At 40.8% G+C, this 14903-nt stretch overlaps 1 protein-coding gene across 2 annotated transcripts in view; it reads right to left on the reverse strand.

Annotated features, from left to right (window-relative positions):
• Positions 1–14903, reverse strand: part of eys (eyes shut homolog) — a 176142-nt gene that overhangs the window by 101856 nt on the left and 59383 nt on the right. For both annotated transcript variants that reach the window (XM_079363047.1, XM_079363046.1), the window contains 4 exons: positions 13422–13619; positions 10689–10810; positions 4778–4899; positions 3429–3688 (listed from right to left, as the gene is read on the reverse strand). In XM_079363047.1, the coding sequence (XP_079219173.1) occupies positions 3429–3688; positions 4778–4899; positions 10689–10810; positions 13422–13619 (702 nt within the window). The remainder of the gene's footprint in view (positions 1–3428; positions 3689–4777; positions 4900–10688; positions 10811–13421; positions 13620–14903) is intronic.

A 14903-nucleotide genomic window follows, 5' to 3' on the forward strand; every position in this document is an offset into this window, starting at 1 on the left:
ATCCCGTCCAAGTTCATCCAGTGAATTTTTCAGCTAACCTTTGAATCATCGTCTGCACTTCAATCACCTCTCTGACTGTGAAATTAACTCGGGGTCTAGACACCTGATCGTTTCCATTATACCACCTTTTTAACACAAGCCCCCATGTCTACTCCACCCTAAGGGAATGTTTTTTCACAATGCTGCAGCCATTAAGGTTTCCGATTGCGCCCACGTATAAGAGCACACACTGACTTTAGTGGAGTGTGGACCATGTAGATTCCACTGTGCTGCATTTACACTGTGTACCAGGGGACGCTGGGCTCAGCACTAATTATGCAATGCTGCCGAACATGAATGATAAGTTCTGAATTAAAATGCATTTTTTGTTTTGCACAAGAGCTCATTTTTAATCCTCTGGAAACTGAACTCCTGAAGGCAGCTGTTTTATACACATTCTTTTATAATCGATCGAATATTATAACTCAAATAGCTGGAGGCTGTACTCTTTTTCACCAGACTTCGTTTCTTCTGCAGTATCATGTTGGAGTTTATAAGTGACATTGGTGCATCCAGTACAAGTTATAGCAGGCAGCAAACACAAGCTGGTATGGTTGTCAACACTTCACAATAACTGGTAATAAACCAAAACAAGCTATGTTACTTGAATGATTGATTGAATCAAAAAAATACAGAAGCTTTGAAGAAATACTTCAGATTTTCACAGTTGAGACATGTCCCTAATGACCGGACCAGACACCTTTCAAAAACCTTTCACTTCTTCATCTCTTTTCATTCGTCTTTCTCTATGGAGGTTTTGGCAAAAGCTTCTTCTGTTGTACTGGACAAATAATGAGACATTGCTGCCACAACATCGACATAATTGAATTTGAAATAATAAATTCACCAAGCGTTGTACCGCTCAATTGCAAATTGAAAAAAAAAAAAAGAAAAAAAAAAGTGCACCGAGTTTATAAAAATTAAAAGTAAGAATCTAAAACATTCACAGAGTTCAAATCACTTTGTAAGTCATTAGGAAAAAATGGTTTCCACATTTAGACAAATTCTATTTGTGTTTTTATGAAAAAAAATCTGCTGAAAATATTCGCCTGGTTTTTGTCTGTCTTTATTTAACCATAAACTGACCCAGCTTTAATTATCTTAACAATTACAGTTGATGGGATTGTGTTTTCTTTTTGGCTTACAGAGCACAGAGTTTAGTTGTGCTAATTCTTTGAAGATGCTCCAAGAAATGACATCACAAGTCCTGACTGCTGCTTGACTGTATTTAGTGCCAATGAAACAACCAGGCACATTTCAATGAAATATGGTTCATCATCCCATGTCATATTTACGCATCTATGAATCAAACTCAAACATTATGTGGTTCTTCTCTCAACAATGCACCTCGACTCACACAAAGCTAAGTGGCCAAAGCGCACACTGAAAGGCTGAGGATAAAACAGCTAATTGTGGAGGATTTCATGACAAGTTAACCTTGATAGCGTTCACTGTGTGTCCCTCTTGACTGTGTGGGATGAGATTTGCTTATGGCTCTAAATCTTGCAGACATAGGCAGACACATTTTAATTTAATTAGGTGTGGGAATAATGTAAGGCCTACACAATTTTGCCTGACAAATAACCTACACTGAGTGGTGAATAACAAGTCTGTAAAATAGTTTGCGCTGGAATGGAGCCATGTGTTGTATAAGAGAACCATGATGTCGCTATGTAGGATGGATTTATGGTGAATAATAATGGAGTAGTGAGTCACAATGCTTGTGTGAAGTGAAGAAAAAAAAACGACCAAGCCCACGCAAAGCTCTTGGTGTAATGTATGCAGCCAGCGCCTAATTTCCTATTCCTCTCCAAGGAAGCTTGAGAAACTCACCCGGTTGCTCTATTTATATCTGGCAACATCTTTTCATCTCCACGCTGAAAGAGCCATTAGGAAGAGCGGAAACCTGAAGCATCTTAACCTGCACCCTGATGGCTGTGGATGGTAAAACTCTGTATTATTTCTATCTTACAATGAAAAAGGGGGAGCTTATAGATCAAATTTCCAAAAGGTCACTTCAACAAAGAAGGGGGTCAACTAAAATGCCACACTACTAATGTGTGGTTTTCTGTTGAACTGGAAGAGCATGCACATTTTAAATGAAATAGATTCTATATGTGCGTGTGTATATATTTGAAGTCTGAAGGGATGTGCATGTCTGAGTCATTTTTGAATGTCTGTGAGGTGATGTGCAGGAGAGAGGGAACAAGTTCTGCACAAAGTCAGTTGATTCATGTCTGTGTGGGCTCCCAAAGTAAATATTTAGCTATACTTTGGTGGAACATTCCTGTTTATGCATCCACTGAGCTTTTAACTAGACAGCGGAGAAGAGAATTGTGCTTCAAGACGGGTGGGTTGTTTTGCCTTGCGGCACACACCTACAAACATAGCATAAGGGGGACCAGTAAAATCTGCTTTGTTTGCCCATGAACATGCATTGTAATTATCCCTGAATATGCTTGAGACACCTTCTACAGATTAACCTCTAAACCCTAATATAGAGATAAGTCTGTTAATGCCTACAGTGGCATTTTTGTTTATTGTGAACTCTTTAACTATCTTGCAAATGCATGCAAAAATGTCAATTTTTAACTTAAAGGCACAGGCCTTACAGAACCATAGATGTAGCTTTTATTTCCATATATAAAGTTGTCCAGCATCCTTTTGTATAACTCGCTGTGGGAGAGGAGCTGGAGCGGGCTAAGAAGTTTCATGTAGTTCTTTGTATGTCGTCTCTACCAACATACATCAAGGCCAAGGAAGAAAAAAAAATATCTCTGTGTTACAGCATCATTCGAAAATAACAGGACACAACCCACTGGTTACATTTTCAAAGGGAGCAAAAAATGCAAAGAAAGTCATCATTGTCTACCTTTGTATTCTGCATGCTCTTTAACTCTTCAACCAAAAACCAGCTGCAATCCACACGGTCTATTCTTTCCTCCTCAGACAGCAGAACTCAACAAACGTCTGGTATTTCAATCAATCATTGTTCAAAAAAAAAAGAATCTTTCTTCTTAAAAAAACACATTATACTACTTTATATCATTCTTGCAGGAAAGCTGTTGTTTTGTCAGAGGTGTCAGACGCGAAGCTGCTGTGCATGATTCATACAAAAGAAAACCATCTCATTGTTTGTTGATAAAAATAACCTTTTTGAGAAATCAGATACATTTCCAGGAGGAGATACACACCATGCATGCTGAAGTATGACATATTTCTTCACCTTTTAGATGATTTACATGTTTACAGTGGGATTTCTACAGTTGAGATGGATTAAATTAAAGCACTGACACTGTACAAGTTGTGAAGGTTCAGTGAAAATGGTTTAGAGAATAGGCCTTAAAAAGGCACAATTAGTTGAAGAATGTGTTGGCGTGTTCGCTCACCAGCTGGGCATCTGCAGAAGGCTGTTCCATTGGAGCGTGTCAGGCAGGTGGAGTTGTTCATGCAGGGATTGTGGAGGGGGTCACAGGGGTCATAAGGCTGGTTGCACAAGGGGCCAGTGAAGAAGGGGGGACAGGTGCAGGAGAACTCTCCAGGTACGTCTGACTCCTGACACTGAGCTCCATTTAGACAGGGCCCAGAATCACACTCATTCACATCCTCTGCACAGTCCACAGCTGTCCAGCCGGGTGAGCACAGACACCTTGGATACACAGGAGAGGAGAAAAAAAAACCCCACATCACTTACAATGAGAGCTAAATATACAACTGCTAGATAATTAAGAACAAACTTCACAGGTTTTTAAAGGTTATTGGTGTCAGGCTGACTGCATTGAAATGGTGTGAAAGCTTGGGCATTACACACAGGCCTCTCCGCTTAAATACAATTAAATGTATTTTTCATTTATTGCGATAAATTCAGAAGGCTCACATCGCGATAACAGCGATTATTTAATCACTATGCTTACAAATAAAGGTTGCATCGTTAACGTTTCATGGAGCAGCCCTGAAGACGTGTGTAAGAAACCAACCATTACATTCACGGTTTTAAAGTAGAACACAGTGTTACAGTACATGTTTTCACACTGCACTTCTGGATCTTTGTGCGAGGGCGCGCAGGGACTTCACAGGTTAATTGAACTCGTGGTCAGAGCAGCATTTAATTCTGGACAGCTGAATGTAGGACACATGAGGTTAGAGCACTGAGAGGGGATTAAATGGAAATGTATGAAGGCAAGACACAGAGAGAGATGGGAATAAGGAAACAGAGACAGAAGCAGAGTGTGCATGAGTGTGTGTGTAGGTGTGTGTGTGTGTGTGTGTGTGTGTGTGTGTGAGAGAGAGAGAAACCTGAGGTATCTGCTCTTAAGGCAGGTGAATATTCCACTTGGTGGCAGTGAGCACCCGAGCACCACATCCACTCTACCTTGCATTCTTTTTCATCCTCCAACTTCTCCACCTGAAGCAGCTTCACGTCTCCCCAACGGAGTGAGTGAGAGTGTGTGTGTGTGTGTGTGTGTGTGTGTGTGTGTGTGTGTGTGTGTTGGGGATGGGGGGACATTAGCAGGAGCAGACACACCAGCTTTTTCCTCCAATGAGTCACAGATCCCCTGGAACCTTTTCATGCTGTGAGCCATTGATTGACTCATTTGTTTTACCTGCCATCTGCAATTCATTATCCCCGGCTGCCAGTGGAAGGAAGGACATATTGCTATCTCTGAACGGCTTCTTCTTGCACATTTATTAAGTGACTGATGCACCTCGTGAGGACCGCGCCCTCGAGCATACCTACTTGTAGCCATTGAGAAGGTCTGTGCAGGTGGCGTTGTTTTTGCAGGGCTGTGATAAACATTCATCAATTTCTTGTTGGCAGAACTCTCCCTCCCAGCCGGGATGACACAAACACTCGTAACTCTGCAGTGCAAAACAACAAATAAAGGAAACAATATATAAATATAGTAAAAATATTCATTTGCAAATCTAATTTGGGTCGTTGGATTGTTGTATTCAAGATGGCCTCACGTTGATAGAACATGTATATAGACATGTATATACAGATGGGAGCAGGTATTCAAGCTGTGATGACACATTTAGGGGGAGTGTTTTGTTATCCATTTATAGCTATCTCACAGTATTTTAGGTCGAGACTAGTATTCATAATAGCAACACCAAACATGGAAATTGAGCGAAAAATAAATGTATATACAGATGAAATTTTAGTACAGCTTTGTATTCTTCCACTTCACCTACTTTTTTGTACAAACTTTACTAATCCTTGAGGAAAATTCAGGTTTTACACTCTGCTATTAAGAGACATGCTTCTCACACACAGATGCCTGAATCACACACACGCACTAACAGGACTGGCATTAGTGGAGAGATGTCAGAGTGGGGCTGCAACACACTGCTACACAGCGAGCGCACCAGAGTGGTTGGGGTGCTCTCCAGCTACCAGACCAACGTCCATATTATGGCCCACATCAGGATTTAAACCGGCAGCCTTCCAGTTCCTAACTCAAGTACCGACAGGCTGAGCTACTGCCGCCACAATAAAGTCATCTGACATCGACACCTGTATTTAGGTCTTTAAGTTTTCATATAAAAACACTGAAAATAAACCTTAACAGAAGCGTGAATGAAGCCATTATGAAGCACTCAGGTTTCAGTAATAGTTATTTACACCTGACATTTCAGAAAGAAGCAGTGTGATTGTCCATAGTATTGATTAAAAGATGATTGCAGAAATATCGCAGAGTCAAACCTCCCGTGCAGAAATCAATCTTTGATTCAAAAACATTATTTATCCCCGGGGGACAATTCAATCTTTGAAAAAAAAAAAAAAAAAATGATATCTTCAAGTGAGTAGTTAGAATCCCCCAAAGTAAAAATAATAATAAAAAAAGAAAAAACATAAAAGATGTAAAAAAAAAAAAAAGGACCAGTGTGTAATGCTGGATGTTGTTAATGAAGCTGCTATGGCAACGTCAGGGGGAATTTCAAGTCATTAGGTTTTTAAAGCGTAAAGACTGAACTATAAAAAGAGATGTGTTTTATCAAACAAAAGCAGATAATTACAGCACGTAATGAATGTGTTTCATAGGATGTCACAGAGTAGTTAGGTGTTTTCATCATCGACTCGTGCAATGTTTGATATAGATTATCAAAATGTAAATGACCTCTATCAAAGAAAACAATATCTGAGATGTAAAACCACTGGTCTACATCTAAAATGTGTAAAGTGTGATTGTAGATATTGACATTGATGTAACATAGAACCACCAACGAGTGGATTTAAAGAAGGCAGCTGATCATTTCGTTAATTCATCTCATCATGTAAAGAAACATGTCTGGCTGGGCGTCACCGGTGGCCTTGTGGTTTGTGCACACACTTCATGTGCAGAGACTGTAGTCCTCCAAGTGGACGGCCTGGGTTTGAATCTGACCAGTGGCTCTTTTCCTACTTCTCTCTCTCCCTGGTTTCTGACTCCAAGCCCTGTCCTGTCAGTATAAAAAAGGTGCCCCCCGCCTTCAAAATGTATGATGTATGTATGTATGTTGAACAGATGGTGAAATGAAATCTGTGTGTTCTCCTTATCCTCCTCCGGTCTCTCTTCTGTTTATTTCTCTTCTTTCTCACTTTCTTCCTTCTCACTCTTTCTCCGTCTCCTCTGCTTATTTCTCTTCTTCTTCCCCTTCTTCCTCACTCTCTGCTTTCTGTTCCTCTTCTTCCTTCCTCTCCTCTTGTTCTTTGTCCTCCTCGTCCACCTCCTCCATTGTTGTGCACACCAAAGAGCATATATACTGCACCTTCCTTCTGGGTTCAAGCTCTGATTTCTGTGGGATCTGATTGGCTAGATGTGTCTGCATGTGCACCATTCTCCTTCACATTTACATTAGAGTTCCAATGTTTGACATTTTTTTCTTTAAATAAAAGCAAAACAAGGGAACCAAAGATGCACCGTTAAAAAAAGAAGATAAAAATGTTTCTTGTCTTGTGATAGTAATTTAGAAAGAATTGTATTTTTTTAACGGGCACATTAAAGTGGAATGAAAAATGTCAAAAGATACAGATGGAAGCCGAGTTAACATTTCAGTCAGGGGAGAATCTTGGTTATTTAAAAGCAGTTTTCACTAGAGTTCTGTTTAACAAACTCCTATGGCACAGTTATTTAAAATAGTTATATTCTAGTAAACAGTCATTTCTGTTCTTAAAATGTGTGTTGTTCTTGGTGAAAATAATCTATATTATGTACTTAAATCATTTCACAATAAAACCTCCCAGCCATAAAAAACACATCTGTGTAAAACGATTCACGCTTGTGTCTTCAATCTTCACTTTCCTGCTTTGCACATTCCTTAACCGCCCACTCTCGTTTGAGACCAAAGATGCAAAGTCTTCATGGAATATACAGTGCGCACACAACAATGCTTATTTTGCGTGGAAATTAATTTTCATAAAAAGGCGAACATGTATGTTTAATCAATGTTGCTTCCTAAAGAAAACAAACATAAGCCTGCTCCAGCAAATATTTTTTTCTATCTTTTGTGGAGAGCATCACGTGCGCACTTGTCCTTTATATCATCACTGGAATCTGCATTGTGATAATTAATCATGGCATTGCAGAATCGTGTGTTGTTTCCAAGGTACGGATCTAATTTAAATTCCTCTTTGCATAACGGATGAATATGGTTGACTATATATGTCATATGGCCATGCTTTTTTTGTTTCCTCATTGCCAACGCTCCGTCTGAACGTCCTGGGTGCTGCTGGTTGAATGCATGCTAATCTGTATTTCATACACTGGAGGGGAGCCGTTAAACTTTGTCTGATACAATTTGTACACAGTGGGCCCTGTAGTGGCAGGGGCGGAGGGGGGAATGCCGTCATCTTGTGATAAATTAGATACCTCCAGGAGCCTCCAATTCCTTACCTCTGGCTATGGAACATAATCTCATTTTTGCTGCTAAGTCACCTTCAGGGACCACAATTCTCCAAAATAAGTAAAGCTCTATGGACACGGTGTTCAGAGAGGGAAATCTGCACTGTAAACAAGACTATGTGAAGGTTTTACCAAAAACTGTCCCTGTTTGAATAATGACATGGGGGGGGGGGGGGGGGGGGGGGAAGCACAGTGTGACTGTAAAAATCAGGCTTGATATTTCATTTGATCCGTCATATCACACCCATTTACTTTCCTGTGCTGTGTCCTTCTTGCCTTTCAATGTGGGGTATTTAGTTCATCCCAAACAATCTCACCGAAAATGTCTGCAAAAATCCCATGGACAGGCAAATTAGAAATCCTTTGTTCAGTAATTCACAGCAGACGCATAGCATAGAGGGACAGACTTCTCTTTCAAAAAGGACAAATAAAATGAGATAAAACTGACACAGCTACTTATACAATTACTGAAACCATGTGTCCTCATAACTACATTAAAACAAGCTTCAGTTATTGCCTACAGTATAAACACTACTGTATTGAACTTAAAGGAACAATGTGCGACATTTCACACATAAAGCAAATACAGCAGAATTCAAGTGTCCTCCGTAAATGTCTCTCTGAGTCATGACATCTACAATGAGTGAGACGAGCGAGTCCGTCCGGCTGTGCTGTCGTCAGAGCCGTGTTTACATTGACGGGAAGTGAGAAAAAAGAATAACAGACTGAACTGAACATTTGAACGTTGTGATTTTAGATCATGGTTATTCAGTGTAAATTTACAAGCAATGTAAAGCTAAGAGCTAATTAAATAGTGCAACCATATGCCTGCTAGCACAACAACACAGCTTGAGACACTTTCGTTTAGTGCTTCATCCTGGTGTGCTCCAATTTGATAACTTCTTTGTGCAAACGCGAAGGGAGAAGGGTTGGAGGTGTGTTGCTAGAGGAGAGCGGAGGATTCAGGATAGCGGAGGTGACTTTAAACGTTTTGATTTCGTGCCGCTGCTCAAAGGCGCCATCTACTGGATCAAAAAGTCGCACATTCTTCTCTTGACCTTACAGCCTCAACGTTCTTTCTGATCTCATTGTTACCAGTCCAAGATGACTTTGTGCAGTTGATAAGGAACATTGAAAACCCTAAGTCCAATAATAGTGGAACCTGTGATATGTGTGATAAAGTGTCAGCTGTTAATTAGACATGTCAACGGAGGCATGCTACTTATTATGTTATTACAATTAAGTTGATCCCATATAAAGAAAATGTACAGGTAATTTAGAAAAGCTGAAGATCAAGGTTCAAAGATTCAGTCAAAAAGTGTTTGTTTTTGCGCAATGAAAACCTCAAACAGGCGCTAAAATACTTCTTTGAGCAAATATTACTTCTTTTTTGTTTCCTCTGAGACTGCAGGCTCACAGCCAAGTAGACATGCTGGTTTTGTTAAATAGATCTCATCTTTCTCACATACATTATGCACCCATTTTCAAGAGCCCAAGCTCATTTGAAACCACTGCATTAAGTTGGGACTAGACACCGGAGGATATTTGTCTTTGTCAAAAGAAGAAAAAAAACCCTAAACAAAACCCAAAGACTTTATGTGTGACTTTATGTGTGACACATCTGGTTCACCGCTGCAATCTGTTAGCAAATAAGCAGCTGTTGGAAAAAGACCCCTGGTACTCTTTGCACAGTTTGTAAGCAGCACTCAGCTCCCAAGGCCTTTTTGCAGCTGCACCAGATCAATGTTATTGGCTGAAAAAAACACTCAAATAACTACAGACGTAGAGCTGTGTGCTTTGCAAAAGTAAAGTCTTAAAATGCTGCTTTCAGCCCAAGTGTGTGCATCTGTGGAGACAGACTTCCGCACAGAAGGAGTAGTGGCACACTTAGAATAAAATCTACTGAGAAGAATCAGCACACACTTGATGGTTGATTTACAAATTTATAGCCTAAATTTCACAATTTAATTTTTGCATTCATCATTTCAACAAGCGGTAACGGCAGAGCAGAGTGAGCCCTGAAGCTAGAAGAAAGAGCATGTTTATCATGTTTATTGTTGATATCCAGCCTCTGTACTTTGATCAACATTTGACAATATTACTGTAGCTTTTGTTTTTTTCTTTTTTTCAAAGACATGTTTTGGAACTTTTTGCTTTTATTGGATTGGACAGCTGAAGAGAGACAGGAAGTGTTGGGGGCAGAGAAGCGGAGATGGCGTGCAGCAAAGAGCCGAGGCCAGATTCAAGTAGCAGATAAGTAACTGATGGAACTCCCATGATTCCCTGCCAGCCTTGATGTCACCTTTTGCTATTGAAGCATTGCTTGAGAGCTCCCTGGTTGTACAATCGACATATTGTATCTTTAAACTGTACAACAAGGAAGTCATTTATAGCTAACCGCTGGATAATAAGAACTTATGAAAAAACGTCAGCAGTCAGTTCCCAATCATCTTCAGCCAATCATAAACAATGACTTTAGCTAGATTCTCAGACTGCCAGGTTTGCAACATGTAGACCTGCTGATTGTCCACCACAAGAATGTTAAGCATTGGAGCCCTTTTTAATAAATACACAACTACTTGATGCACAGTTGTTTAATTAACTGCATGTCAGCAAACTAAATGCAGGGCTTATGTGACTCAGATCTTTTCATTTACAATACATGCTTCTGCGTTGACGTGTTACATAGAGTAGTGATTCATAGGACAGTAGCCCATAAAATGAGCCCACTAAACTGCCAAATAAAAACATGAATGTACGTACCAGATGGAGGTCCTTACACACAGAGTTGGAGCTGCACAAACTGTGCACACAGTCGTCAATGTCTTGCTCACATCTCTGCCCAGCATATCCCGGATTGCAAAGGCAGTAAAAGCCGTCGACAACTGAAACAAAATCAGTAGGACAGTTACTGCGCCTTGCATCATAAATTCATTCACTTTACTCTCAACAGGTCCAGCTAATGTACAACACATCTACACAGGTAAGTGATGATTAAGAGCATAAAACATAGCAGTCCACTGTGATTTAATTTTTTAATGGGCATGAGCATTAAAGCACACACCCTGTGCTAAATCTATGCGACAGGTTACCTCTCTTTGCATCAGTGTGATGGAGTCCGACACTCTAACAATCTTTAAATGAACCTGTCTGAAATATCCAGTCGATGCTCTCTTCTCCCACTACCACCCCTCCTCCTGCATCTGTACTTATCCCACTCTTTATCGGTGACAGTCTGAAAGCTCGGTCATTTGTTTTTACACTCTCAACACACATGCAACACATTGAACGAGGCGGGAAACGCAGTACAGCAGGGGTAGAGCTCCTATTTCATCACCATTCTTTATTCAGTTGTTACAAATGTGCCAATTTCTTCCATCAGAAGTTAGAATCTCCAATGTCTAATAATCTATTCCTTCCGCTTGTTAATTATTAATGATGTTAAAGCGGGATGCATCATTCTGTTTCCCCGACACAACACTGGTGTACAGGCAGCCAGTGACAGAGGTAATTGCAGTTCTTACAGGAGTGAATTTATTACTTCCCCAGCCAGGGTCCCAGGATTCTTCATTATCCCAAAGATTTACCACGTAATCTATGCTGTCACTCTGTCTTGGTGCGTGTAGCTGCTATTACTCTCATTAAATGCTTTAGGTCCTGGGTGGCAGCAGCATTACTCATTGCTGCCACTGTGGCTCTGCACTGCTCTCCCTGGTGGCTGCCTGGCTGCTGCTGTGTGCCGGCCAACAGCTCCTAGAGGCCTGTCTCACTAACCTAAGGTGAACTGGCTGCACTGGAGATTAGTCGATGCAGCTGGCCGTGGTCTAGAGAAGCACAGTGAGGGATAGGATACTCTTTGATAGTGATCCACTGGCATCACTGTTTTTTACTGTAAAATCCAATGGAACAAGACTGGCAGGAATAGCTGAGATCACATGCAGGCTGCAGGGTAAGCAGGCAAGCACAGATATTTCACCTGTTTTGACCAACGCAGCTGTTACAATAATCATCTTTAAGATTATTGTTTTCGATGCATGCTTTTTGCGTTGCTTGTATTCGGCAAATGAGCCCATTGGTGAATGAAGCCAAAGGCCCACTTAAGAAATCCCTTGCATCTGCAGTGTTCTTTGGTATAACAAACAGGGTGTCAGGTCGATATTCCCAGGAAAATTTAAAGTGGCATCCATCTCCCAGCAGTAGTTGAGAGTAGGTGGAGGCAATTTAACATTTTCTGCAGTCCTTCCCACCTTGAGAGTAAACTAGTTACTAAAGCGGCATGAACAAAGGAAAAAAAAGACGGACGATGACAAAGGACAAAAAAGAAATTGGCAATCCAAAGAAAAGAAAGAGGTCAAGACAAACACCGATCCTCTCATTATGTCTCTGTGGATATTTATATTCAAATCACCGCTCTCCTCACATGTGCTGCTTCAGAGGGAACAAATCAAATGTTTGAGATTGAATCTTTCAAACAATTTATTTGACTTAAATATGTGCAGTGTTCGTTTTGAGTCTTCACAATAAATGCAAAATGAATCGGCAGAATGGAAATTGCAATCACGGACCAAATGAGGTTAATATTCTGTAACATGAGATGTGAGACACAGGGAGCAGGAAGTCACGGCTTAACTGAAGAAAGTGCAAACAGAGTGACATTAAGATAAACAAGACAAGTAAATTATTTGAGATTGGCTGTGGCTCAGTTGGTAGAGGCTCTCAACCAGAAGGTCAGGGGTTCAATTCCCCAGCTCCTGCAGGCACATATCCGATTTGACATTGGGCAAGACACAAAACCCCAAGTTGCTGCTGCTTGTAGCACTATGTACATTTAACAGCTGGTTTTAGACGCTAGCAGACTCGTATCACTGCAAGTTGTCAGTCAGTCTTTGGTTCCAACACCACTCACCTGCTTGTCAATAAATGTACATTGATGTCTGTAATGAGGATCCATAACAGCACTGCATTTTACAACAATTACACTCAGACAACTTTTAGGGACGTCAAATCACACCAAAGGAGAGTGATTATCGTCTTTGACTGAAAGGGAAAAAATAATTGAACTCCATTACACCGCTGATAAATATTCCCAAACTCTCAGACAGTGCCTTTGTAGAATTTATGCAACAGATGAAAACTTCAGGACCAAATGGTAACTTGACTCAGGATAATTAATCATGCATTAGTCCAACAACAACACAACACTGATGCCTGACTGATCTCTTATTCCAGTAATGTTGAGGACCTAATCAAGCCTTCTCCAGCAGGTACAGCCCTAGATCCACACATCACATGGAATAACTCCACTCTCATAACACTCCTATTAGCTTCAACGGTGACCCAAATGAAAACAGCCTGTCAGACTGTTAGAGAGTGAAACGAGATCTGACACAGTCACTGCTCGCGTGTATGTGTGTGCATTTGTATGGAGTTCTGCGTCCATCTTGAGAGCCTGTTATTAAGCATGTTGCCAAGACAGGCTGATTTTTTTTTTTTTACCATCATAACAGAAGCCGTGAAAACAGGGGCTGGAGCTGCACTCATCCACATTGATTTCACAGCGGGGGCCAGTGAAGCCCCGGCGACAGTGACAGCGGAAACCCAGAGGGAAATGGTCCTGATCCATCTCCTCCACACACACTGCACCGTTCTCACATGGATTACTGGCCTCACAGGGTAGGAACTCACAATTATGACCTGGAGAGAGGCAGAGAAGCACACGTCGGAGAATCATTCAGCAGACAAAAATCTGTGTAGAAATGCAATGAAACTGCAAACCTGACAAAAGTAAAGATTACACCCATATTGTGTTTCTTGCAACTAGTCCTTGTAGTAGATTACAGGAAGTGAAAAGATTATTCATTCAAAACATGAAGGTTTACAAGTGTTCCAGTTGCAGATGATGTCTTTTCTTCCATTCGTTTTTTGTGATTATATCTTGCAGGTTGTTTCCTTTCTCTTTCAGTAGCTTCCTTTTTCAAATTGAATTTCCTTGATGAAAGTGATGAACACAAACAACACAAATATTTGCAATCACAGATGATCCTTGAGGATTTATTACCAAACACTTTGCTTTGTTCTTTTTTTTCCTCCAAACATTAAGAGTGAATGACTGACTGATTACAGTTCAACACATTTTGTGCTCGTGACGAACAATAATTAAATGAATGGTCTCTGTCTACGCTCCTGATCAGCAGTCTTGTTCCATGCTGATGTAACCAAGAAAAGCCCACCTATAGATGTGTGGCACTCAATTTAATTACTGATATGCTTACTGAAAGTTACCATTTGCACTATTAAGATTTCTGTCACTAAACGGTCACACTGTTTTAGCAAACTGCTGAAGCTGTGCAGACCAATTAAAGCCCCGCGGCATCGTTATATTCAGGTCATGCATGAGGCACACATCTGTTTAAGAAAGATCGCTCTTCTCAGGCACAAACAAGAAAGTTATTAAATACAAAAAGGAATATATTATCGAGAGCATGCAAAGCGAAACCGTAATCAGGCCAAGTAATGGCAATGAAGTCGAAACAAATGAGTCACATTAGACGGGAAGAATTCACTATGAATGCATCTCACACACACAGCTCGCAGGATTGTGCTTCATTCGCTCCGTCTCAAGGTCTCTTGTACAAGGCATATGATGGGTTTATGATATTCAAGTGCAAAAAAAGGCCATGTCCTGTTCCGTGCAGTGTGTGCTCGCGTCTGTTTGTGGAGATGAGACATGCCAGCCCCTCCTTCAGGTGTATGCGTTGTCATGCAGAGCTTAATTCAGTCCTCATAGGATACAGATTAGGAGCTGGATGGGGAGAAGACACCTTTCGAGGTTATTGTACAGTCAAGTCTTTAAAGATGTGACACAAGAGAGTTTGTAAAAAGCTTCCTCCCTGTAACTGAGCCAGTAATGGCATCTCGTCCAGGTGAAAATAAAAACAACACTGCACATCGCTGTGCAGCTTAATGGCGCCGGACTTT

This window comes from Symphodus melops (genome assembly GCF_947650265.1).
Source record: "Symphodus melops genome assembly, chromosome: 15".
Lineage (NCBI taxonomy): Eukaryota > Metazoa > Chordata > Actinopteri > Labriformes > Labridae > Symphodus > Symphodus melops.